We start from the raw sequence: 25,490 nt of genomic DNA, 5'->3' as shown, positions 1-25,490 counted from the left end.
AGGGGTCATAGCACCTTGCACTGTTGAGGTGGGCAGAAAGGTCCTGCAGAAACAGCCTTCTGAGCCATCAGTAGCATTGGATCATCAGCCAGAAACATTATCTCCAAGGAGCTCATGGCCCACGCAATCTATCAAAAAACTTGAATGAAGTGATCCATGAGCTTGTGATTTGAGATTCTTCAGGGCAAGGATTTTAAGTTCTTCACAGAGGTTTATAATTATTAGTGTAATGGTATAGAGTGAGCCTATTTGTATGTGTATTGTCAGTGTTTGTAATCGCTTTCGTATCTGCGCCAGTGTTCATGTCAGTTTCTGTGTGCTTTGGGTATGATAAAAAAAAGGTTTTATGTGATGTGTAGAGTGCATGCCTTGTCAGTTTGCATGAGTGCCAGTGGTTTAGGTAAGATGAAAAAAAATAAGAAAAAAGGTTTTTCTACTTCTTTCTGTTGTAGTGGTGGTGTATAGTGCAGTTTTACACTGCAAAGTATTTGTAAAGTATGTATGATTCCTAAAAATTAGAATTGGATTAATTGCCCTCTATGAAAGCAAAATGTGCACTGTTTATCCGGTACACTAATATGGGTTAAAAAAAACCCAAATGTACACATGTGTGGTATTACCATGCGTGTCAAATAAAGGCCCAATTAGCCTTGATAAACACAAGGTATAATTAACCTGAATACGCTAAGTAGTAGTAAAAATATGTTGTTTTGTCAACAAATGCCAAAATTTGTGGGTTCAGGCTTTAAAGTTCGTGTTACCATCATTAATAAAGGATTATAAATCACTAGTTAAAGAATTTCTAATGCTCCTTCATCACTTATGCACATACAGATACAAGCTAAAGCTACATACCAGTTAAAGCAGTATTAAACCCAAAAGCAAATATAAATTATACTGCAGCCTTCCAAACCTTAGATGTGATGGCTGTGTCAGTTTCCCATAACACTGGCAGGGGTAATTTAAAATGATCAGCTTTTATTTATTCATACAAAACCTTTACTTCAGAAGTAAAACAACTGCTATAAACTGGTTATAATATGTGAGCTGCAGTTTTGCTTCATTTTGTTAGTGTAATTAAATCTGCTAATACATTTATTACTATTCCCCGCCCAGACTGACAATGCTGTTGTCTGCTGTGCCTCATGTCTCATTCCTCCAGAGTTATGTCTCTCTAATACAGGAGGTGTGTAACTGGCCAGATCACCAGGTGAAAACAGAAGGAAAAAGCCAAAGAAAAGAAAACTGATGCAGCCACCACATCTAATGATTGGTAACATACAAAGAATAACCTGTATGTAATAAAGGAGGCATCAGTGCTCAGAGTCACATTAGGAGAAAAAGTCCATATGATAAGCAAATTCATTAGCAGGATAATCTGTAGGACATCAAAAAACCAGCAGCTCCTGGTTAGACCTGGGAAGGATCCCTTGAAAGCATGCAAGAAAAGAAACAGCAGGGAGCCAGGTTAAGAATGGATAAAAAACACCATTTTATTGTGTAGGATAAAAACCATCATTTTATTGTGTAGCTCATTCACAAGCAAGATTTATATATGCAGATTTATATATTGCAGATTGCAGATTGCAGATTTATATTTGTATGTTTGGATAAATGTGTATGAATGCATATGCACATGCATAACTCTATGTGTATATATAGTGCCTTGAAAAAGTATTCATACCCCTTGACATTTTTCAAAATTTGTCATGTTACAACCAAAAACATAAATGTATTTTATTGGAATTTTATGTGATAGACCAACGTAAAGTGGCACATAATTGTGAAGTGGAAGGAAAATGATAAATAGTTTTCAAGATTTTTTACACATAAATATCTGAAGCGTAGCATGCATTTGTATTCAGCCCCCCTTTACTCTGATACCCCTAACTAAAATCTAGCAGAACCAACTGCCTTCAGAAGTCACCTAATTAACAAATAGAGTCCACCTGTGTGTAATTTAATCTCAGTATAAGTACATCTGTTCTCTGGTTTGTTAGAGAACCTTAGTGAACAAACTGCATCATGAAGGCCAAGGAACACACCAGACAGGTCAGAGATAAAGTTGTGAAGAAGTTAAAGCAGGGTTAGGTTATAAAAAAAAAAATATCCCGGGCTTTGAACATCTCACAGAGCACTGTTCACTCTATCTTTCAAAAATGGAAAGAGTATGGCACAACTGTAAACCTACCAAGACATGGCCGTCCACCTAAACTGACAGGCCGGGCAAAGAGAGTATTAATTAGAGAAGCAGCCAAGAGGCCCATGGTAATTCTGGTAGAGCTGCAGAGATCCACAGCTCAGGTGGGAGAATCTATCCACAGGACAACTATTAGTCACGCTCTCCACATATCTGGCCTTTATGGAAGAGTGGCAAGAAGAAAGCCATAAGAAGTTCCATTTGCATTTTGCGAGAAGCCATGTGGGGGACACAGCAAACATGTGGAAGAAGGTGCTCTGGTCAGATGAGACTAAAATTGAACATTATGGCCTAAAATCAAAACACTAGGTGTGGTGGAAAACTAACACTGCACATCACCCTAAACACACCATCCCCACCATGACACATGATGGTGGCAGCATCATGTTGTTGGGATGCTTTTGCAAAGACAAATGGGCAAAAATGTCACTCTCTAGATGTGCAAAACTGATAGAGACATCCCCAAAATGACTTGCAGCTGTAATTGCAGTGAAAGGTGGTTCTAAAAAGCATTGACTCAGGGGGCCTAAATACAAATGCACGCCACACTTTTTACATGTTTATTTGTAAAAAAAAATGTTGAAAACCATTTATCATTTTCCTTTCACTTCACAATTATGTGTCACTTTGGGGGTCATTTACTGTAGAGCTGCGGTGCTAAGTAGCGCTAATTACCGTGAATTAGCGCTAAAACGGTATTCACTATAGCGCTGATGAGAAAATACTCCCAAAATCAAATTTACTATAGTTCCCTGAAACCAAATAGCACTCAAACCCTTACTCTGCTAAAACCTGGAGTAGTGCACATGGAAATAATGTTTAGAGCATGATATAATTGCCTAAATGGTACTGAAATATGCGGTATATTATTTAAAGATAATCTGTTTTTAAACTGTGTGAAAAAGTGATTTCTACACTGAAATATCTTTAAAAGTCTGAGAAGTGAAAAATTCCCCGTTTTGGACAACTAGGTGCCAACACAACTGAGCATGCTCAGACCTGAAAATAACTCTCATTTTAACTCAAGTGTCTTTTTTTTAGCCAGCACTATAGTAAATACCAAAATGAGAGCTAATTAGAGAGCACTTTTTTGAAGTGAAAATCTGCTCTATTTTAGTCCAAATTAAGTTTCAGCCATTGATTCTAATGGAACAATTCTAACTTTCACAAAAAAAAAAACCTTTTAATGTTGAGATGAAATGTATCTTTCTGTGAAATAAATTTTCCTTTGCAACATTGTTGCTTCTACTTAAAATATTTTGATATTAAGAATACTAGAATGTGGAATGTTTTGATGTTTTGGTAAAATATATTTTTCTCTGTCACTTTCACTTGTTACTCTCCATCTCACTACAATCTTTACCCCAAACTCACACAGGTGTCTTCATAATCCACAAACAATACCATTGCTGATGCAAATTTAAAATGAAATGAAAAAATGTGATATGTGCACCAACATCAGAAATCAAAATGTAATTCCCAAAAATCTGAGGGTAATATTCTACTCTCACCCACAAAAAAACACCAAATATCACAAAATAAATCAAGAAGAATAACTCTTGAGTAATGTAATTCCATCACTTGTATGTCCAAAGAAATGCAGTATTTATGTGTTTTTATGTGTAGTTATGTGTAGGAGACTGTCACATGTGGCAGCTCCGTGGCTTAGAGGTTAGAACTTCTGCTTAGTATTCCTGAGGGTCTGGGTTCAAATCCCAACCATGTTGCTTCATGTAGAGAAGTTGTCTAATCTCCCAGGTCCTATAACTATGTCTAAATGTAGTATTTATGTGTAGGAGGGTTCCACCACCATTGTAAGTCTTTTCCAGATACACTATGTAGCCAAAAGTATTGGGACGCCTGCCTTTACACACACACATGAACTTTAGTGGCAGCCCAGTCTTAGTCCGTAGGTTTAAAGTTTGATTTGGCCCACCCTTTGCAGCTAGAACAGCTTCTGGGAAGGTTGTCCACAAGGTTTAGTGTGCCTATGGGAATGTTTGATCATTCTTCCAGAAGTGCATTTGTGAGGTCAGGCACTGATGTTGGATGAGAAGGCCTGGCTCACAGTCTCTACTCTAATTCAGCCAAAGGGTTTTCTATCGGGTTGAGGCCAGGACTCTGTGCAGGCCATTCAAGTTTCTCCACCCCAAACTTGCTCATTCATGTCTTTATGGACCTTGCTTTGTGCACTGGTGTGCAGTCATGTTGGAACAGGAGGAGGCTTTCCCCAAACTGTTCCCACAAAGTTGGGAGCATGAAATTGTCCAAAATGTATTGGTATGCTGACGCCTTAAGAGTTCCCTTAACTGGAACTAAGAGGCCAAGCCCAACCCCTGAAAAACAACCCCACATCATAATCCCCCTCCACCAAATCATTTGGGCAAGTGCACAAAGCAAGGTCCATAAAGACATGGATGAGGGAGTTTGGGGTGGAGGAACTTGACTAGCCTGGACAGAATCCTGACCTCAACACAACAGAACACCTTGGGGATGAATTAGAGAGGAGACTGTAGGTCAGGCCTTCTCATCCAACATCAGTGCCTGACCTCACAAATGCACTTGGAAGAATGGTCAAACATTCCCATAGACACACTCCTAAACCTTGTAGACAAGAAGAGTTGAAGCTGTTATAGCTGCAAAGGGTGGGCCAAATGAGTTTTGAACCCAATACCAATACTGGGATGCCATTACAGTTCATGTGTGTTTAAAGGCAGGCGTCCCAATACTTAGGCCAATATATTGTATATTGCTTGTGACACTGAGCATGGCTATGGACTTAGGGCTGGTTCACACCACAGAGATGCAGAGAACATGCGTGGGGCTGCCTGGTGGCTAAGTGGGTAGCAGTTCTGTCTAGCAGCACCTGGGATGTTTGTTCAATTCCCCAACATGCTAATCCTTATGTTGAAGTTTGTATGTTCTCCCTGTGTGGGTTTCTCACCACAATCCAAAGACATGCTGGCATTTTATTTGTCTCATGTCGAAATAGGTTCTAATGTAAGAAAGTTAATTTTGGACTTTATATTGGAAGCTCATTGCAGCCAGGGACTGATGTTAATGTTTATTAGCACTAATCATGCCCAGGGACTTGGACATTTCAAATTTTAGGGTTTACACTGCACAGGTACATATGCTTAGAAAACTGTTGCTTCGTTTATGTGGATGCAAATGGACTTTGATCTTTGTCCTGTAGGTGGAGATTCGATGCACATAGCCAAGGGCTAACACAGTTGCAAATACTATTATGTGTTCCTGCTCATCAGGTGCAATCACTTTAGACATACATGAAGAGACAGATTAAAAGATACTGGTGGGCGTGTACTTCTATTGGGTGTGTCAGTGTGCTAACAATACAACCTCTCTTATATAAAGGCCTGCAGTAGGGGGTTCGTTTGGCCTGAGAAGGTCAGGTATTTTGCTGTGATTTTTTGGGGGAGAAGGAATGATATTGGGAGATTTGATGAAATGCTTGTGCATTTTTTTCAATCAAAAGTGGGTTTATGTGGCCATGCTGTCAATGTTGTGCGTGTATTGTTCCTGTCTGCAAACATCGTTTGGAAGCATCTGCTGACCTACTCTTTTTGATCTTGTTATTTAATCGTGTACACCGAAATGCAGCTTCCAGCAGAACATGGTCACCAATGTATGTATGTGTGGATTGTGGGCTGGTGGTGGGTGTTTTGAATAAGTCTTTTGTAATATGTTGGAATGCTTTGTGGGAATGACTGTTAAGTATGTTTCTATAATCTTGCAGATAAAAATGTGATGTGTTGCCCGTTATACACTGAAATTAAAGCTGTGTCCACTCTAAGGTTTTGTCAAATTTTAGATTGTAAGCTCCTATGAGCAGGGCCCTTAAAATCTCATTGCTAAATGTAGCACCATATATCCTGTCCAAATTTTTTTGAAGCTAGTAAATGAATGTCATTTTTTTTTTTTTGTTTTGTTTTTCTGCTGGTAAAATAAAAGTACATTATTGAGCTTTGTTGTGGTGTTTTTTCTTCTACTTTTCTTTCACTTTAGTTTTTGTGATGGTGGTTTTGGGAAAGTGCAATATCTCTTATATTTTATTTCAATATGTATTTGTGCACTAAAAAACTAATCTCTTTGCCCTGGTTCACATTGATGTTACTTTGAAATCACGCTACTTCACTTGAAGTAGCATGATTTCAAAGTAGCAAGGTCAGCGTGATTTCAGGTGCGACTTGATAGACATCCATGTGGCTTCATACACAAATGTCTATTGAAGTCGCACCTGAAATCGGAAAAAGTAGTGCAGGAACTACTTTAGTAAACTGGTGCGGCACCACAAAAAAAGTTGCATCGATTGGAACAGTGCCATTACTGCCACTAGTCATGTGATTTGATCTCTCAAATCGCATGACAAATTGCTCCAATGTAAACCTAGGCTTCTGCACACCCGTAAGTTAATGATAAAGGTGGAATCTTTATATATAACAGCTGTGGAGAATTGCAGGTAATGAATTCAGCTGCTGGATAGGCAGTGTTGTATGTGTCAGCTTTAGTTCACATTGATGTGATTTGACATGTCAAAGCGGTGACAATTGCACTGTTTTAATTGGTGCGACTTTGGGGTGCAATTTGTATTGATATCCGTGCAGAAACCTGCACAGATGTCTCTGAAATTCCCCCTGCAGTCAGGACTGACATGCGGGAATGAAAGTGTGTGATTTCAGCTGAACAATTTCCTCCCTCTGTCAGTGTGAACCAGGGCTCAAACTGGGCCTTTTGTTTTTGTCATTCACCTGCTGCTAACCCAGGGACACCATTTCTTATTGAACACCTTTAAATATCATAAGTAGAAATACAAATTTGCATATCTGCAAATAAACAAAAATAATAAAATTCTAATAGTGGTTGCGATCAAATATTTGCAGCAGCGATCAAAAGAGTGTGGTTTCGCCTTCAGAGCCAGAAATAAGTCATTGTAATCACCCGGAAGTTCCTGTGCTGGTCAGGATCTCCATCTAGGTGGACATGGCGAGGTCCCTCTTTAGCAAAGAGGAGGTGCTGCTTATTTTCCAGATAAGGGTATGATATGTACTTGTGCTTAATCAATGTGGGGTGGATGTGGTAGTTAGATTTGGTGTGGGTGGGGTTCATTGATTTGTTTGGCATCCCCACACATTTGCTTCTGGCCCATGTGCACACATCACTTCCTGCATTTGTTCTGCTGATGTAAATGAGAGCTCCTTTCTATTAAAATATAAATGACTTGTTTCACAGTTGGGCGACTTTGGACCTCTGAGTTGCTTGACAAGTTGTACCCCATGATTCTCGATGATAACTAGGGATGGGCCGAACATCCCCCCCTGTTCGGTTCGCAGCAGAACATGCGAACAGACAAAAAATTTGTGTGAACACCGTTAAAGTCTATGGGACACGAACATGAATAATCAAAAGTGCTCATTTTAAAGGTTAATATGCAAGTTATTGTCATAAAAAGTGTTTGGTGACCCGGGTTTTAAAAATGGCTGTTTTTTCGGGAGCAGTGATTTTAATAATGCTTAAAGTGAAACAATAAAAGTAATATGTAATATTCCTTTAAATTTCGTACCTGGGGGGTGTCTATAGTATGCCTGTAAAGTGGCAAATTTTTCCCGTGTTTAGAACAGTCTGACAGCAAAATTACATTTCTAAAGGAAGAAAAAAGTCATTTAAAAATGGTAGCGCTAGTGCCGGAGTTCTGCTGAGAAAGTTCCCCCTGGCGGATAAGGACTCTCGTGTACTGTGCAGGCGCAGTGCTTGCGCAGTACGAGCCACTGAAAATAGCTGAAGCTGAACACCTGTGAGTCAGCTGTACAGGGCACCTCATGGGCTCGCTTCGCTCACCACGCTTCGGGCACAGCCTTGCTTCGTTTTTAGTCTAACTCTATATCCACTTGGATGGTGGGGCTTGAGCCTGGACTCAAGGCAGAATGTAGTGCGCAGGCGCCATGTAGAGCTGACGATCAGCTGTTCAAGTTCGGAGACTTTAGGCGGCTTAGTAGTTGTTTGTACTGTGCAAGTACAGGGGGGTCCTTATCCGCCGGGGGAACTTTCTCGGCAAGACACTGGCTATTAATGAATTGTCGGTCCCGACAATACACATAAAAGTTAATTGATAAAAACGGCCCGAGATTCCCCCACAGTCCATTACCAGGCCCTTTGGGTCTGGTATGAATATTAAGGGGAAACCCAAACCAAAATTTAAAAAAAAAATGTGTGGGGGTCCCCCCAAATTCCATACCAGGCCCTTCAGGTCTGATATGGATATTAAGGGGAACCCCAGCCAAAATTTAAAAAAAAAATGGCGTAGGGTCCCCCTCAAAATCTATACCAGACACTTCAGGTCTGGTATGGATTTTAAAGGGAACCCCGTGCCAAAATTTTAAAAAAATGGCATGGTGTCCCCCCAAAAGTCCATATCAGACCTTTATCCGAGCACGCAACCTGGCAGGCCGCAGGAAAAGAGGGGGATGAGAGAGCGGCCCCCCTCCTGAACCATACCAGGCCACATGCCCTCAACATTGGGAGGGTGCTTTGGGGTAGCCCCCCTAAACACCTTGTCCCCATGTTGATCGGGACAACGGCCTCATCCCCACAACCCTTGCCCAGTGGTTGTTGGGGTCTATGGGCGGGGGCTTATTGGAATCTGGAAGCCCCTTTTAACAAGGGGACCCCCAGATCCCGGCCTCCCCCTGTGTGAAATGGTAAGGGGGTACAAAAGTACCCATACCATTTCACAAAAAAGTGTCAAAGATGTTAAAAATGACAAGAGACAGTTTTTGACAATTCCTTTATTTAAATGCTTCTTCTTTCTTCTATCTACTATCTTCTTTCTTCTATCTTCCTTCGGTTTCTTCCTCCATCTTTTTCTTCTTCTGGTTCTTCTTCCGGTGTTCTCATCCAGCATCTTCCTCCGCAACGTTTTCTTCCCTTCTTCTCCTCGGGCCACTCCGCATCCATGATGGGAGGCTCCCACTGTGCGCTGCTTCTTGTCTTCTGGCGGTTCTTAAATAAGGGAGGGCGGGGCCACCCGGTGACCCCGCCCCCTCTGACATCACAGGGAATGCCACAGGGAAGTCCCCGTGCATCAGAGGGGGCGGGGTCACCGGGTGGCCCCGCCCTCCTTTATTTAAGAACCATCAGAAGACGAGAAGCATCACACAGCGGGAGCCTCCCATCATGCCATCATGAATGTGGAGCGGCCCGAGGAGAAGAAGGGAAGAAGACACCATGGAGGAAGATGCCGGACGAGAACACCGGAGGAAGAACCAGAAGATCCAGAAGAAGAAGATGGAGGAAGAAACCTAAAGAAGATAGAAGAAAGACGATAGAAGATAGAAGAAAGAAGAAGCATTTAAATAAAGGAATTGCAAAAACTGTCTCTTGTCATTTTTAACATTTTTGACAGTTTTTTTGTGAAATGGTAGGGGTACGTTTGTACCCCCTTACCATTTCACACAGAGGGGAGGGTCGGGATCTGGGGGTCCCCTTGTTAAAGGGGGCTTCCGGATTCCAATAAGCCCCCCGTCCGCAGACCCCCACAACCACCGGGCAAGGGTTGTGGGGATGAGGCCCTTGTCCCCATCAACATGGGGACAAGGTGTTTTGGGGGCTACCCCAAAGCACCCTCCCAATGTTGAGGGCATGTGGCCTGGTACTGTTCAGGAGGGAACTTTTAAACTTTTCCTGTGGCCTGCCAGGTTGCGTGCTCAGATAAGGGTCTGGTATGGATTTTTGGGGGGACCCCACGCCAATTTTTTTTTAATTTTGGCGCGGGGTTCCCCTTAAAATCCACACCAAACCTGAAGGGTCTGGTATAGATTTTGAGGGGGACCCCACGCCATTTTTTTAAAAAATTTTGCCCGGGGTTCCCCTTAATATTCATACCAGACCTGAAGTCCCTGGTATGGAATTTTCGGGCTTCCCCTGTGGGGAATTCTCATGCCATTTTTATCAATTAACTTTTATGCGTATTGTCAGACCGGCAATTCATTAATAGCCGCGAGTACTTTTAAATGACTTTTTTTCCTTTGAAATGTCATTTTGCTGTCAGACTGTTCTAAACACGGGAAACATGCGCCCCTTTACAGGCATACTGTAGACACCCCCCAGGTACGAAATTTAAAGGAATGTTACATTTTTATTGTTTTACTCTAAGCATGATTAAAATCACTGCTCCCGAAAAAAAGGCCATTTTAAAAAAAATGTTTTGCATTGATACATGTCCCCTGGGGCAGGACCTGGGTCTCCAAACACTTTTTATGGCAAAGAACTTGCATATAAGCCTTCAGTGAGAACTCTGGATTTTGCAGGTTTGAGCCCCATTGACTTGCGCTATTCCAGCATATGTGATCTGACAGGCATTATTGCCGCAATAGCGCTGCTTTCCATTAGCATTAACGCTGACTTTCTGAGAGTTTAAGTAATTCTGGCCTTTTTTGAGAGTTATTTTTTGGTACTGCAGGATAATTTTTTGGCGCTAATGACCCCCTTTGTGTTGGTCTATCACATACATTCCCAATAAAATACATTTACATTTTTGGTTGTAACATGACAAAATATGGAAAATTTCAAGGGGTGTGTGTGAATACTTTTTCAAGGCACTGTATATATTAAAAACAAAAACAATTGTACCATGAGTTAACATTTGCTTTTACTATATTTTTGTCTCGATGGATCAGATGATCTGGCTGTTTTTAGCTATATTATTATTTTCCTTCAATTTATTTCTATTTTCTTTGTCCTAACTGTTTATTTTTTACAAATATTTTTATACTTTTGCTGGTCTTTGTTGACCCTAGGTGGCTTTATTTGGCTTGTTTGCGATGGGTGCCATGTAACAGCCCCGTCCATCCCCACCTGATTGTTCCGCGCAATCCGGCTTGACAGCTCTTATTATCTCCTTTCCTTGGGGTGGGTCAGCATGATAAAGGAGGCGGGGCCACAAACGCATTGTGGCCCACCCCCTCTACCTGTCAAGGCTCCCTTGGTATGGTCAGAGCAAGGGCTTCAGATGCTGATCTTTCATCCACCATCAGCTGGCTTTTGCCTGTGTGTTCCTATAGCCAATCATCGGTCTTGCAAGATTTCTGCTTGCTTGTTGCTGCACATTCATGTGAGTGAGCTGCACAAAAAAATTGTGTTTTTTGTTCATTCTTAACCTGCCGCCCTGCTGTCTCTTTTCTTGCATCCTATGATTAGTAACCTGCAATATATTTTTGGGTTTTGGGTTTCATATCACTTTAACTCTATTGTGAGTGAAAACTAGAGTACCCAGAGAAAGCCAATACAAAACTGTGAAAACCTACATATTTTACTATGATAGATGTTATCTATTTAGCCACACTGTTTATCTGCTAACATTACACCAACTTAGCCATAAGAGTTCAGTGCACTTCTGTAGATAAATCACACAAAATATTTCTATAGCTGAATGTAAAAGTTAAAGAAAAGTGAGTAATCTAAATGTGATGGTGCAGTAGACTTTGTGTCTGCCACCATTAAAAAAAATATTTGGGATTTATGGTCCCTGTCTACAGCAGAAGTGCCACAAACAACTCTGTTTCCATACAGTTCCAAACTTGTTGACTTGATCAGAAGTATAAAAATGAATGCTAATGTATTGCATGATGCTTAGTCAAGTTCTCTAAGTAAGCAGAACCTGCCCAAGTTGAAGTTGTGGTGTTTGATTATTATTGTTTCTGTTTGTATGTGTGCAATCATAAGTGTAGGTAATCCAATATACACACATCTATTTACAGTATATCTACTTCTTTATAGGAATTGTTGATTGTACACAAATTGATCGTATTTGCAAATGGTTGGTATGACCAGTGAATGAACCTCTAAAGGTAAAACAAAGGTTTGTCTTGTTTAGGAGGTGTTTACTACCTTTATGCAGAATTGACTGGCAAGGCATTAAGATAGTACAATTCAATCTTTAATATGGGAGAGGTACAAAAATGCTTACCTGCATAGTTTTTTTATTAAATTAGCAGCATTTTTGGTAATCTTCTTTGGAAATTCAATCATGTCGATTCCTCTTAGTATTATGTTATATGTTTTCATAGGGTCTGGACCTGAGAACGGAGGGCTGAAGACAAACGTAAAATTTGTATTTTGTCACAACATTTTGTGCAGTTTGGTATATTTCAAAAGTTACTTATTTACAAAATAGCTAACAAAATAGTGTCTCACACCCCTAAGAATGCAGACTTAGATTCACCAATGTACCAAGGAAATGAAATAAAAGCTGCATTCCTTTATCATAAATAATGCCTCTTTCACTATTTTTCACACATTTTCCATCCCATAAAACACTTAAAATTTACCCCTTACAATACAAGACATCATCATCTCAGAGTCCATAATTTCCATGAAACAAATGAGAAACAATGATCACACCTACGAAATTTTAAAAGTAATTGAGCCTGGAATAGGGTGCAGAGCAAGCAGGGGAACAAACAGCAGCATATGCACCATGTCAAACCTAAACTGAGCACATCTTTTTAGTCTCCAATGGTAATCCAGAGAGTTCCCAGGTATGTCATTGATGCATATACCCCGGAATTAAAATTCTCTGCCAGGAAGATCCAGGTCTAAATATAATTAGTAAGTTAATGTACAATATTACAAAAATATACATAATAAATTATGTACATCAGGTACCTATATTTTGCAAACTAAAATGTAAAGAGATATCAAGCTTCAAGTAAATAAAAAGTGAACATTTCATTTTATACATACTTTAAACCAATAAACACCTAAAATAAGTAAGAAAGAGGCTGTGGATCTCAGGCTAGAAGCGCAATAAAGCTTAAGGTGCAATGAGATTGATGGAGTCTCATTGTAAGGCCCAAGGCCTATCATGGAAGCCCACCCTTTCTTGAGTAGACTATAGTTATAAATTGTCTGCAAACCCTAAAAATACACTTGTACAAGGATGTGCTTGGAAATTTGTATGGCCCTTTGCATGGATGTACAGTTTGGTATGCCTGTGTGAATGACTGCTTATTGGAAGCAGAGTATTTCAGAAATAGGAAAAATAAAAAAGAAACCTGTTTGAGTGTATTGGTAGTATGTTACCTAGCCACATACATTTGGATAAATTAGTTCAATCCCTGCACCAGAGCATATTTTATAAACTTTCAGGCTTAGAGAACTGTTAGTACCCCAGTTAAATAAGCAGTGGTTTCCATTTATGACTGCCAAGTTTTGCTGCTGCCAATGCTATAATCAAAGTGACAAAAGCATAAATCTTCCACACTCGGCTCTTCTATTTATATGGTAGCAATGCTCATACCTGCCAGTCAGGAGTTCATACATTAAGATTCCCAGTGACCAGTAGTCTGCTGAAATGTCATGACCTTTGTTTAAGATGATCTCTGGAGCTACATATTCTGGGGTACCACAAAAAGTCCATGTTTTCTTTCCAAAGCCTATTTTTTTTGCAAAGCCAAAGTCAACCTGTGCAAGAAGAAAAGTATCATCAAAGTCCAGAAACTGGCACTATGCTTGTTCCAAAAAAAAATACATCTGTAATTAATATTTGTATAGGCTTTTGCTTTGAAGTGGGCATAACAACGTCCCTGTGCAGTATCATTGATCACATAAGCAAAGGAAAAATTATATAATATTTGGGGCATTTTTTATTTTCAATACATCTATTTCTCTCAGATTTTACCACTAGTGTTATGTACTTTAATTGACTTCCTTAAAGGTGATAATTTTTTACACAAATACTTATAAAAGCTAATTTTCTAACAATGTGGTTAGTATTACTGTTAGAAGCCATCTGGGGGTAAAAGAAAAGAAAAGTTGAATGTTTGGTTGTAGGTAGCATCTACATTTTGCAATAGAAGGTGGCATGCTTTGATGTTGTCAGATGGTAGGCTAGAATGCTGGTTCATGGATGACACAGTCACCTAAATCCCAGAGCCTATAGATTAGATTTATGTCTTGTCCACTACAAAGTACAGTATATTGCTCCACCGCAGGTACACATAGCCCTTCGTTCCTCTGGCTCAAGGTGCAGGCTTCTGGTGGTTGCTGAGTACTCCATAGATTTCACATTAAGCAAAAACCAATGGGAAAACATTCTCCATTTAAAAGCCTTGTGTATAGGTTTATTGAAATTTCCATTGCACAGACCGTTCCACCTGATTCTGCAGCCTCTAACGCATTTCACTCCATTTGATGCTTAATCGTAGATTTATGTTTTTGTATTGCTTAAACCCATGCTGAAGCCTCTCACCTTGTTATAATGTACTTATAATGTACTTGTTATAATATTCTTATAAGAAAGGCCTGGAGGAGGAGAGACAGAGGTTTGATTTCTTCCTGCCTGTGCAACTGATATTCTCCGGCATTATGCTTTTTAAGCCTAGGTACAGTCACATGACTGAAGTGTAATTACTGCTCTTAAAGGTAGAGATTTAGACAACATATTGTTGCTGTCTATTAATGCTTTAAGGTATAATACTATGATTAGCATAATTAAGCTGGTTAATAATGAAGGAATGAGTTTAAGTGTTCGGCATCTTCAGTGCAAAACTATAATCAGTTTGTGTACATTTTTTTGTACACATGTAACACTTTGCACATAAATATACTCATTCACTTACATCCTTTAAGAGTAAGTGCTACAATAAATATTGTTTAGGTTACATCTTTTTACTCACCAACTTTGCATAACCTCGATGGTCCAAAATAAGGTTCTCCGGCTTGAGGTCCCTATAAATTATTCCTTTGGAATGCAGATAAGCAAAGGCCTCAACTACACAAGCTGTATAAAACCTTGTTGTAGAATCTTCAAATGAGCCTCTGAAACAAATACCACAAATAATATCACTATCCATCCATAGCACCTTTCATGTGTAATAGAAATCACAGTCACATTGTATAAAAAGACATTTGCATTCAACATGGGCTGCTGTTGAATGACCTTAGTGCAGCTTATTCGTCTGCCTAAGGTATAAACACAGTTAAGTACAATGATAAAATGTACAATGATAAAATGCATGTGCCATGAGCAACGTAAGTGTGCAATGGAAAAGATACACTAAAGAGTATGCAGTTTAAACTGCAAGCATGCCATGGTATATTTGTGATTTGCTAGTGACAAAGTTTAAAGAATTCTAATTTACAGGGTTTTTTCCCCATTTTCTTCCTATTTTCAAATTGTGCTAAAAATCACATTTAATTTTTACACCTTTATTTAAGCATTTATGCAACGAAACAAAAAAGACATAAGGGCCAAGAACATAACTGAGAGCCAAGGTAATAGATGTAAACACAGATTGTTTCTGTTAAGGTGGGGGTCATAGGAAAATAAAATGCCTTAATTTAAAGTATTCTCTTTTTTTTTCTCCTCCTTCCTCTCCCCTGCCTCCCCCCTTCTGTCCCTTCCTTCCCTATTTGGCATTGTATTACGTGTTCTTATTATATTTCTCTGGGTTACGCCCTATTGGTTGCTGTTGCCATTCCTCCGAATCTCTTGGTCTTATAACTTGTAAAATCCAATAAAGTATCTTAAAAAAAAAAAAAGTATTCTCTTTAATATGGACTTTGACCAAGTGATATCAAATAATAAGGTAAATTAAAAAAATAGCCCATGCTTGTTTTGCTTTCAAGCAAGTCCTAACTTAAATATGGTAATATCTTGTTTTTTTGTGTTTTTTTTGTGTTTTTGTTTTGGAGGGGGGGGGGGATTGCAATATGGGGCACACAGATGAGATTCTTGGTCTGAGCATACATATATCCTTACACAGCAATACTCTACAAAATCTACCCTTAACATGTGAATATAATAAATAAAGACAGATGCTTGGAGTCAGTCAAGTGTTTTTGTGGTTTGCCATTTCACTAACTTTCTGGAGCTTTTGTGAAATTAGCCCTTATAACACATTGGATGTACATTGCTTTTTGTAGCTTACAGTATGGAAATGACATCACCATGCAGCATTTGTTAGGATATCACTTGCAGAAAAGTACACATAGATTTAATAAGTTATTTAAAAGTCACTAGTTATATATTACTTGAATATGTACAGTGCTGCAAATAATGTGATGCATTGCTTCCATAGTCCTTGAAACTTATAGATGAATAGGCAAGGTGAGACACAAGGGTAAATTAAAAAGAAAATACATAGAAAAATGGAAATACATTGACGGAGTGCTTGTGTATTAACCAGTATGTACACACTGCAGTGGGCAATGTAATTTATGCTCTTTAGTAATCAATCATTACTCTTTGGACCAGTTTCAGCCATGGTCAACTTTGTAGGAAGATATCACTACCTACTTATGGATATAAAGTGTCAGCCTGCATACATGCTGGTAATAAGACACAATAGGAAACAGACATAGCAGAATAAAATTCATACTTATACACAATTTGAGTTACTCCTGGTGTTGCTTTGCTGTTGAATAGTTGGCATACGATAGTAATTGATGGGAAAAAGAGCAAAATGCAGAGAACTGTAATTTCTTCAAACAAATGATGCAGAATGACGGTAACACATTGCCATAGCACATCACACTTCTCCACATCACACATTATCCTCCACCAGATCTGACCACAGAGGAGTGCATCTGTTAGGTGTGATTGTTTTTACAAGAGCAGAAGGGGGAATAAAAGGACTACTGAAATCTAGCATCAAAGTACCAAAGCATCAGAAGATAGTGGAAATTAAATAGGATGTTCCCTGTTAATTACTTTGCATTTCCTAGTGTGTTCTGTTTACCAGTGATAATAGAGAGGAACACCAAGAATAATTTACCTAATTAGATTAAGCATGTTTAGTAATTTAATATATGTAATATATTCTCGGAAGTGGACCAGGAGCAAAAGATATGGTGAGCTTAGGCATATTAGCTACAACTGTTTTACTTGATCATATGAGTGGTCAAAAAACTAAGTGAAAGGCAATTTAATTTTTACGTGTTCTCACGCTAAATTGGAAACTCTTTCTTGAACAGTTTGACAAAATACAAGCCCTTAAAACGTAGAATGGCATATAAAAAAAATCATAAATAAAACTAGATGCATAACATACTTTTTCTGTTAGCCTTACATGAGGTATTTTTTTTAACCATATCATCTTTAGTCCTTTCTCACATACAGTGCCTTGAAAAAGTATTCAAACCCCTTGAAATCTTCCACATTTTGTCATGTTACAACCAAAAATGTAAATGTACTTTATGTGATAGACCAACACAAAGTGCCACATAGTTGTGAAGTGGAAGGAAAATGATAAATGGTTTTCAATTTTTTTTTTACAAATATGTGAAAAGTGTGGCGTGAATTTGTATACTTTGTAGAACCACCTTTTGCTGCAATTAAAGCTGCAAGTCTTTTTAGGTATGTTTCCTGCCTGTTTTTCTTTGCAAATTAGCTCAAGCTCTGTCAGACTGGATGGAGAGCGTCTGTAAACAGCAATTTTCAAGTCTTGCCACAAATTCTCAATTGGATTTAGGTCTGAACTTTGACTGGGCCATTGAAACACATTAATATGCTTTGATCTAAACCATTCCATTGTAGCTCTGGCTGTATGTTTAGGGAGTCCTGGAAGGTGAACCTCCGCCCCAGTCTCAGGTCTTTTGCAGACCCTAACAGGTTTTCTTCTAAGATTGCCCTGTATTTTGCTCCATCCATCTTCCTATCAACTCTGGCCAGCTTCCCTGTCCCTGCTGAAGAAAAGCATCCTCACAACATGATGCTGCCCCACCATGTTTCACGGTGGGGATGGTGTGTTTAGGGTTATGTGCAGTGTTAGTTTTCCACCACACATAGAGTTTCGCTTTTAGGCCAAAAAGTTAAATTTTGGTCTCATCTGACTAGAGCACCTTCTTCCACATGTTTTCTGTGTCCCCCACATGGCTTCTTGCAAATTGCAAACAGGACTTCTTATGGCTTTCTTTCAACAATGGCTTTCTTTTTGCCACTCTTCCATAAAGGCCAGATTTGTGGAGTGCACGACTAATAGTTGTCCTGTGGACAGATTCTCCCACCTGAGCTGTGGATCTCTGCAGCTCCTCCAGAGTTACCATGGGCCTCTTGGTTGCTTTTCTGATTAATGTTCCCCTTGCTCGGCCTGTCAGTTTAGGTGGACGGCCAAGTTTTGGTAAGTTTGCAGATGTGCCATACTCTTTCTATTTTCCGATGATGGATTGAACAGTGCTCCTTGAGTTGTTCAAAGCTTGGGATATTTTATATAACCTAACCCTGCTTTAAACGTTTCCACAACTTTATCCCTGACCTGTCTGGTGTATTTCTTGGCCTTCATGATGCTGTTTGTTCACTAAGGTTCTCTAACACACCTCTGAGGGCTTCACAGAACAGGTGGACTCTATTGTTACTAATTAGGTGACTTCTGAAGGCAATTGGTTCCACTAGACTTTAGTTAGGGGTATCAGAGTAAAGGGGGCTGAATACAAATGCATGCCACACTTTTCACATATTTATTTGTAAAAAAATTTGAAATCCATTTATCATTTTCCTTCCACTTCACAGTTTTGCACCACTTTGTGTTGGTCCAGCACATAAAATCCCAATAAAATACATATACTGTTTTGGTTGTAACATGACAAAATGTGGAGCATTTCAAGAGGTATGAATACTTTTTCAAGGCACTGTAACACCTAAGTATCATTTTACATGGATGAGTAGCTACAACCTGATAGGTGTATCTAAAAGTTGGGAATTTTTTTAAGTTTATATCAAGACACAAAAAAAACAACATATGCGGTATATATTTGCAATACATGCACATTTCCATGTGTTTTATCCCTTCACAGACTCTGCATGTACAGAAAAAGACCTGTTGATTGCCAGAAATGCACTCTGCTTTTGCACTTTGTTGTGAGCTGACAACACAGCAGTTCTGTAGTATGAGTGGTGTCAGCCCTACCCATTGTCTTTTGCTAAGCCATGTAACCACCCTCAGATCTCTAAAATATTAATGCTAATCATCCTGTAGTCCGTGATAAGAACTAGAATGCTAAACATACTTGTTAAAGTGTATATGTGGTCATGATAAATGGCAAAATCGTGTATTTCAATGATTTCAAGCCTACTACTTTAATTCTGTATGATCTTGGAGTTTGTAAACTTACTTTGTGAAGAACCCTACACATTTACTTGAATTCTGTGACACATATTCACTGTCCTGTGAGTAGCTACTGCTGTGTCACATCATTCACAGATCATGTCCTCTAACCTACAGGGATCATGAGAGGAGAAGTATCTAGAGGCAGAGTCAGTACAGGGATTACTGATGCGAGCAGCAAGGTGCCATGGGATATGTAATCCTTAAACTTGGAATGTAAACATCGGAGGAGAAGTTGCAAAGCTTGAAAAGAATCCAGGTTTATGTGGAAAGAGATGGTCAGCAGACAGGAAGCACTCACAACAGGAAAGGGGATTTTTCAAGTAAGCTTTAATTAGATTGTCAAATATAACTATTGTTTGTATTGCTATTGCAATGCTGATGTTATAAAATGAAAGTGTATGCCATGACAATAGAGCTCCTTTCAGATAACACAAGACGTGTGCAGAGGACTAAACTTCTGACAAAATCAACAGGCTTTTTCTCTTTTTTTATTTTTGCATTTATTAAACATATGCTTCTGATGGTATATATAGGAGGCCAGAATAAAAAATTAAAATTAAAATGTTTAGGGTTTAAATACACTTTAAGGTGCTGTCTGAATATACTTTCTTACATACTCAGGATGCACAGATTTGCCTGGTCTGTCCTGCATGTGCACTATAGCCTGTTTTTAAACATGTTTGCCATAGCGGTCAAAATGGGCTGCATTCACATGCCAACACACACATCATGCAATGCAAGGCTTTATGACACATCTGTCATATGCATCCTTTTGCGCATGTGCAAACGCCATAACTCTTCTTTCTTGCTAAAACAGCGTATGCAGTACCCAGACTACCCAGAAAAAGTTAAGCACATAAAATTTTGTAGTCACTCTATAGCAGTGAGTCTCATTGCGTTTACGATTTAGAAAAATTGATTTATTTACTTTATTAAAGCTGAGTTCCACCCACTGTTTAAGCTTATCATCATTAGCTTCTCAACTGGCCATAATGACTGCGTTGGGCAATATATTTTAATTTTTTCACTTTGTTTGCCCTGTTTTCAAGGTTTTCTTTCTCTCTTTGGGTTTCTCCCATCCACAGCGATGTACGTAATATCCTGCGGCGCACTGGCTCCTGGTAGATGTGTGTCATGATTCCCAGGAGTCAGTGGGCATGTGTGAGATTGGGAGGTGCATGCTGGGTAGCTAGCAGCACCGTTTTCTGGAAGAGAGTCCTAGTGGGCTTCACATGCCCACAATGAAGATGGAAACGCTCAGGAAGACGAAATCTAAGGTAAGTACATTCTAAAAAACATGTACACGAAAGGGGATTGAATTGGAGACATGATTTCATGTATATTATGTAGGCAAGCAGAAGGGAAGCCAAAAAAAAAAATGTGGCGGGAACTCCGCTTTAAGGCCTAACATTGTTGTAGAAATATCGTAATCCATTATTTCACAAAAGACAAAGCGGCGGTAAAATATAAGCTGCACATGAAACAAAATCACAAAACTTTCTAAATCACAGAAAAAGGTAGTTTTAATTAATGGCTAGCTATGAGACCACTGCCAGAAAGTATTGAGCTGTCAGAGGTCAATTGATTGGTGCCTTAAAACCAATATTTTACAGTGTCTATTTCCTGATGCTACTGTATTTTTTAAAAGACAAGGTCTGTGCCCACAACTCTGAGATTACATACCTGTCCCTGAGAATAGTCCAAAGCTCTCCACCTAGACAGGCTTCCATAAGCATATAAAGATACTTGCTGTCTTTGAATGTTCTGTATAACCTATAAAGATGATCAATATATTAGTTATGTATGTAAACAAAGACACAATACAACATATAATGCATTGATAGCTTTGATATAATTCTGGGTAGCTTTTGGTGTGTAAAACTTGTTTTTTTTGTGTTATCTTTTGATGCTACTTTATGAAGGGTTAAGAAGCAAAAGTCTTCATTCATTTAGGATAGGAAGAGAGGAAATATCACAACATGTCACAAAATAATATAATATGAACAGTAATATGGACAGTATGTGTAAGCAAGTCATACTGTACATCAGGATATGCAAAAACTGAACATGATACAGATCAAACATGTGCGGACTGTGGAAAAATAAACAGTTAAATATTACATTTTAATAAAATTCCAATAAAATACATTTACATTTTTTGGTTATAACATGAAAAAATGTGGACAATTTTCAAGGTGTATGAATACTTTTTCAAGGCACTGTAAACCCTATTGAGCATCTGTGGGGCATCCTCAAACGGAAGGTGGAGGAGCGCAAGGTCACTAACATCCAACAGTTCCGTGAAGCTCTGGTGAACTCCATGCCCACGAGGGTTAAGGCAGTGTTGGAAAATAATGGTGGCCACACAAAACATTGTCATTTCTTCAGTGTTGTCACATGAAAAGATATAATAAAATATTTACAAAAATGTGGGGGGTTACATAATTACATAGTTAGTAAGGTTGAATAAAAACACCAGTCCATCCAGTTCAACCTGAGTGAGCACCCACAATTGTCCCCATCCCCGCACATTGCATCCCATCAAGATGCCCATCCACTATATTATTATTTTTTATATATTTAAGGTACCCATGTAGCGCCATCAATCTACGCAGCGGGGTGTACTCACTTTTGTGAGATACTGTATATAATGTGTTCTGTCCTAATATGCCTCAGTTTTTTTTTTGTACATGAACAGCAAAGCTGATTTAATATTGATTTTTTTCATACTAACCTTACAATGAAGTCAGAGTGAGCGTTCTGCATGATCTGCTTCTCAGACCGAATGTGCTCCTGTTGCCTTGTATCCACTATGTGTCTCTTTTTAAGGATCTTCATTGCAAATGTTCTTGATTCCTCACTTTTTAGCTGTACCTGAGGGGTTGAGGAAGAATACCATTACAACTGTATAAATTGTATCAATTTTGTAGCGAGTTTTGATTCTATACCACTATAGTTTTATACAGGACTGTGATTCCACAAGATGCAGCAAGTCAGGAAATCACAGGGTAAGATTACTGCCATAGTGACCTTGAGGCTAGGTTTACACTATTGCAAATTGGATGTGGGGTCTCCCGGCATCGAATTTTCATGTCAGGAGATTGTGACTGGCTCTCTATGGAGCCGGTTCACACATCTCCGGAGTGGCTCTGGTGCGAATTGCACCTGAAATGGTGAACGGGGACACGCCGAACCCCAGCTGTGAGCCGCTCCATGCTGCGGTGTAAACCCAGCCTTAAACATCAGCTTATGGAAAAGTCTATCGATCAGGTGATCACCAGTTAAGAACAGTACTACTAGAGTCACTTAGACATGTGCTGTAGTAAGATAATAAAGATAATATAAAAACATTTACTGTATTTTTGAAGGATAGGGAAAAATTAGCAGGGTAAAGAGTAGCAGACAGGTTCTTTGACATCTTAACCTCTGGTATACCTTACCTACACATACTATCTCATTCTCATCGCTCATAGCAATTTCTATTTCCACTTTCAGAAGAACAAGTCACTTCTAGATTCCTCGCCTTTTGATCCCACATCTCCCCAAGGTAAACACAATAACAAATTTCATTTTTTGAATACCTTCAGTCTGCTTTAGTATACCATTTCACCATTATCTATGACTAACACTGTGTACTAGTAATCCATTTATTTCACTGTATTTCTGAATGTCAGATTCTGCTATAGTGGTCCTGTGGTATGCATTTTTATTTATTTATTACAGGTACTTATATAGCAATGACAATTTATGCAATTTTTGCAGCGCTTTACACATATACATTCACATCAGTCCCTGCCCTGAAGAAGCTTATCATTCTAAGATTCCTAACTCACATCCATACATACTCCTGGTAATTTTAGACAGGAGCCAATTAACCTAACAGCATATCTTTGGAGTACAAGGAGGAAACCCACACAGGCACAGGGAGAACATGCAATCTTCATGCAGGTAGTGTCATGGTTGAAATGCTGCTAGGTGGAAGTACTAAGTACTTAGCCACTGTGCTTTTATTATGAAAGTCAGCGTATGATCATTAACTGTTGTGAATAATTTTTCTAAAATTTCTGATTAATGTTCCTTATGATTTAACCTGCGCTAAACATCTTTGTATATTGCCCTTCCATAAGTTTATGTGTGTACTTTAATGTTATGTTACAGCCCTGGTTGAGGAGATGAAGTTTTGCTTTTGTACCTAATTGCTTAAAAACAACTTCATTTCTGACTCAAATATTTTGGAGTGGCATTTCAATTCCAGAGTCAAGTATTGCATTTGCAACCCAAAGTGACTGTGGTATTTCGGTACACAGAAGTTGCCTGCCTATCATTTAAATGTCCCACACCATTAGCATAATATTAACAACAATTTGAACACAAAGGTGTCACCCACCATCTCAAGGTTCCTGTGCCCTCAATCTACTTCCTAAAGCATGTGTGGCACTAGGGCAGGTTTCTCTGACTCCCCAACTCCCCCCCCCCCCCCACAGTTCCCAGGACAGAGGAAAACAGCCCACTATTACACTGTGTGGCAAATTCTTAGCTACACCCATGACAAGCTTTATAGTTTCATTAGTCTCCACTAAGTGCACTGCAGTAGGGTAGACTTTGGCACTACCATGTACAGTATACAGTATCTCACAAAAGTAAGTACATCCCTCACATTTTTGTAAGTATTTTATGATACCTTTTTATGTGACAACACTGAAGAAATTACACTCTGCTACAATGTAAAGTGGTGAGTGTACAGCTTGTACAACAGTGTAAATTTGCTGTCCCCTCAAAATAAGTCGACATAAAGCCATTAATGTCTAAACTGCTGGCAACAAAAATGAGTACACTTCTAAGTGAAAATGCCCACATTGGGCCCAAAGTGTAAGTGTGGCCACCATTTTTTTTACAGCACTGCCTTAACTCTCTTGTGCATGGAGTTCACCAGAGCTTCACAGGTTGCCATTGGAGTCCTCTTCCACTCCTCCATGACAACATCATGGAGATAGTGGATGTTAGAGACCTTGCGTTCCTCCACCCACCTTCTGTTTGAAGATGCCCCACTGATGCTCAATAGGGTTTAGGTCTGGAGACATGCTTGGCCAATCCATCAGCTTTACCCCCAGCTACTTTAGCAAGCCAGTGGTCGTCTTGGAGGTGTGTTTGGGGTCTTTATCATGTTGGAATACTGCCCTGCGGCCCAGTCTCTGAAGGGAGGGGATTGTGCTCTGCTTCAGTATGTCACAGTACATGTTGGCATTCATGGTTCCCCCAATGAACTGTAGCTCCCCAGTGCCTGGCAGCACTCGTGCAGCCCCAGACCGTGACAGGCCAACCACCATGCTTGACTGTAGACAAGACACACTTGTCTTCGTACTCCTCATCTGGTTGCTGCCACACACGCTTGATACCATCTGAACCAAATAAGTTTATCTTGGTCTCATTATACCACGTGACATGGTTCCAGTAATCCATGTCCTTAGTCTGTTTGTCTTCAGCAAACTGTTTACGGGCTTTCTTGTGCATCATCTTTAGAAGAGGCTTCCTTCTGGGACGACAGCCATGCAGATCGTATGGTCTGAGCACTGACAGGCTGACCCCCCCACCCCTTCAACCTCTGCAGCAATGCTGGCAGCACTCATACGTCTATTTCCCAAAGGCAACCTTTGGATATGACGCTGAGCACGTGCACTCAACTTTGGTCGAAGGTGGGGAGGCCTGTTCTGAGTGGAACCTGTTCTGTTAAGCCGCTGTATGGTCTTGGCCACCATGCTCCAGCTCAGTTTCAGGGTCTTGACAATTTTCTTATAGCCTAGGCCATCTTTATGTAGAGCAACAATTCTTTTTTTCAGAACCTCAGAGAGTTCTTTGCCATGGGGTGCCATGTCGAACTTCCAGTGACCAGTATGAGAGAGTGAGAGTGATAATACCAAATTTAACACACATGCTCCTCATTCACACCTGAGACCTTGTAACACTAACGAGTCACAGGACACCGGGGAGGGAAAATGGCAAATTGGGCCCAATTTGGACATTTTCACTTAGGGGTGTACTCACTTTTGTTGCCAGCGGTTTAGACATTAATGGCTGTGTGTTGAGTTATTTTGAGGGGACAGCAAATGTACACTGTTATACAAGCTGTACACTCACTACTTTACATTGTAGCAAAGTGTCATTTCTTC

At 39.5% G+C, this 25,490-nt stretch overlaps 1 protein-coding gene across 4 annotated transcripts in view; it reads right to left on the bottom strand.

Annotated features, from left to right (window-relative positions):
* The window catches only part of PRKG1 (protein kinase cGMP-dependent 1), a 1,456,334-nt gene that overhangs the window by 33,893 nt on the left and 1,396,951 nt on the right, over positions 1-25,490 (bottom strand). For 2 of the 4 annotated variants that reach the window (XM_073596335.1, XM_073596334.1), the window contains exons 11-16: positions 22,058-22,197; positions 21,007-21,096; positions 16,597-16,632; positions 14,893-15,034; positions 13,515-13,678; positions 12,183-12,305 (exon numbers count right to left, since the gene is read on the bottom strand). In XM_073596335.1, coding sequence (XP_073452436.1) covers positions 12,183-12,305; positions 13,515-13,678; positions 14,893-15,034; positions 16,597-16,632; positions 21,007-21,096; positions 22,058-22,197 — 695 coding nt within the window. The remainder of the gene's footprint in view (positions 1-12,182; positions 12,306-13,514; positions 13,679-14,892; positions 15,035-16,596; positions 16,633-21,006; positions 21,097-22,057; positions 22,198-25,490) is intronic. The other 2 variants (XM_073596337.1, XM_073596336.1) reach the window with 1 other exon arrangement.

Source organism: Aquarana catesbeiana, linkage group LG08, assembly GCF_042186555.1.
Source record: "Aquarana catesbeiana isolate 2022-GZ linkage group LG08, ASM4218655v1, whole genome shotgun sequence".
NCBI classification, from domain to species: Eukaryota; Metazoa; Chordata; class Amphibia; order Anura; family Ranidae; genus Aquarana; species Aquarana catesbeiana.
This window is presented reverse-complemented; position numbering and strand designations above follow the sequence as displayed.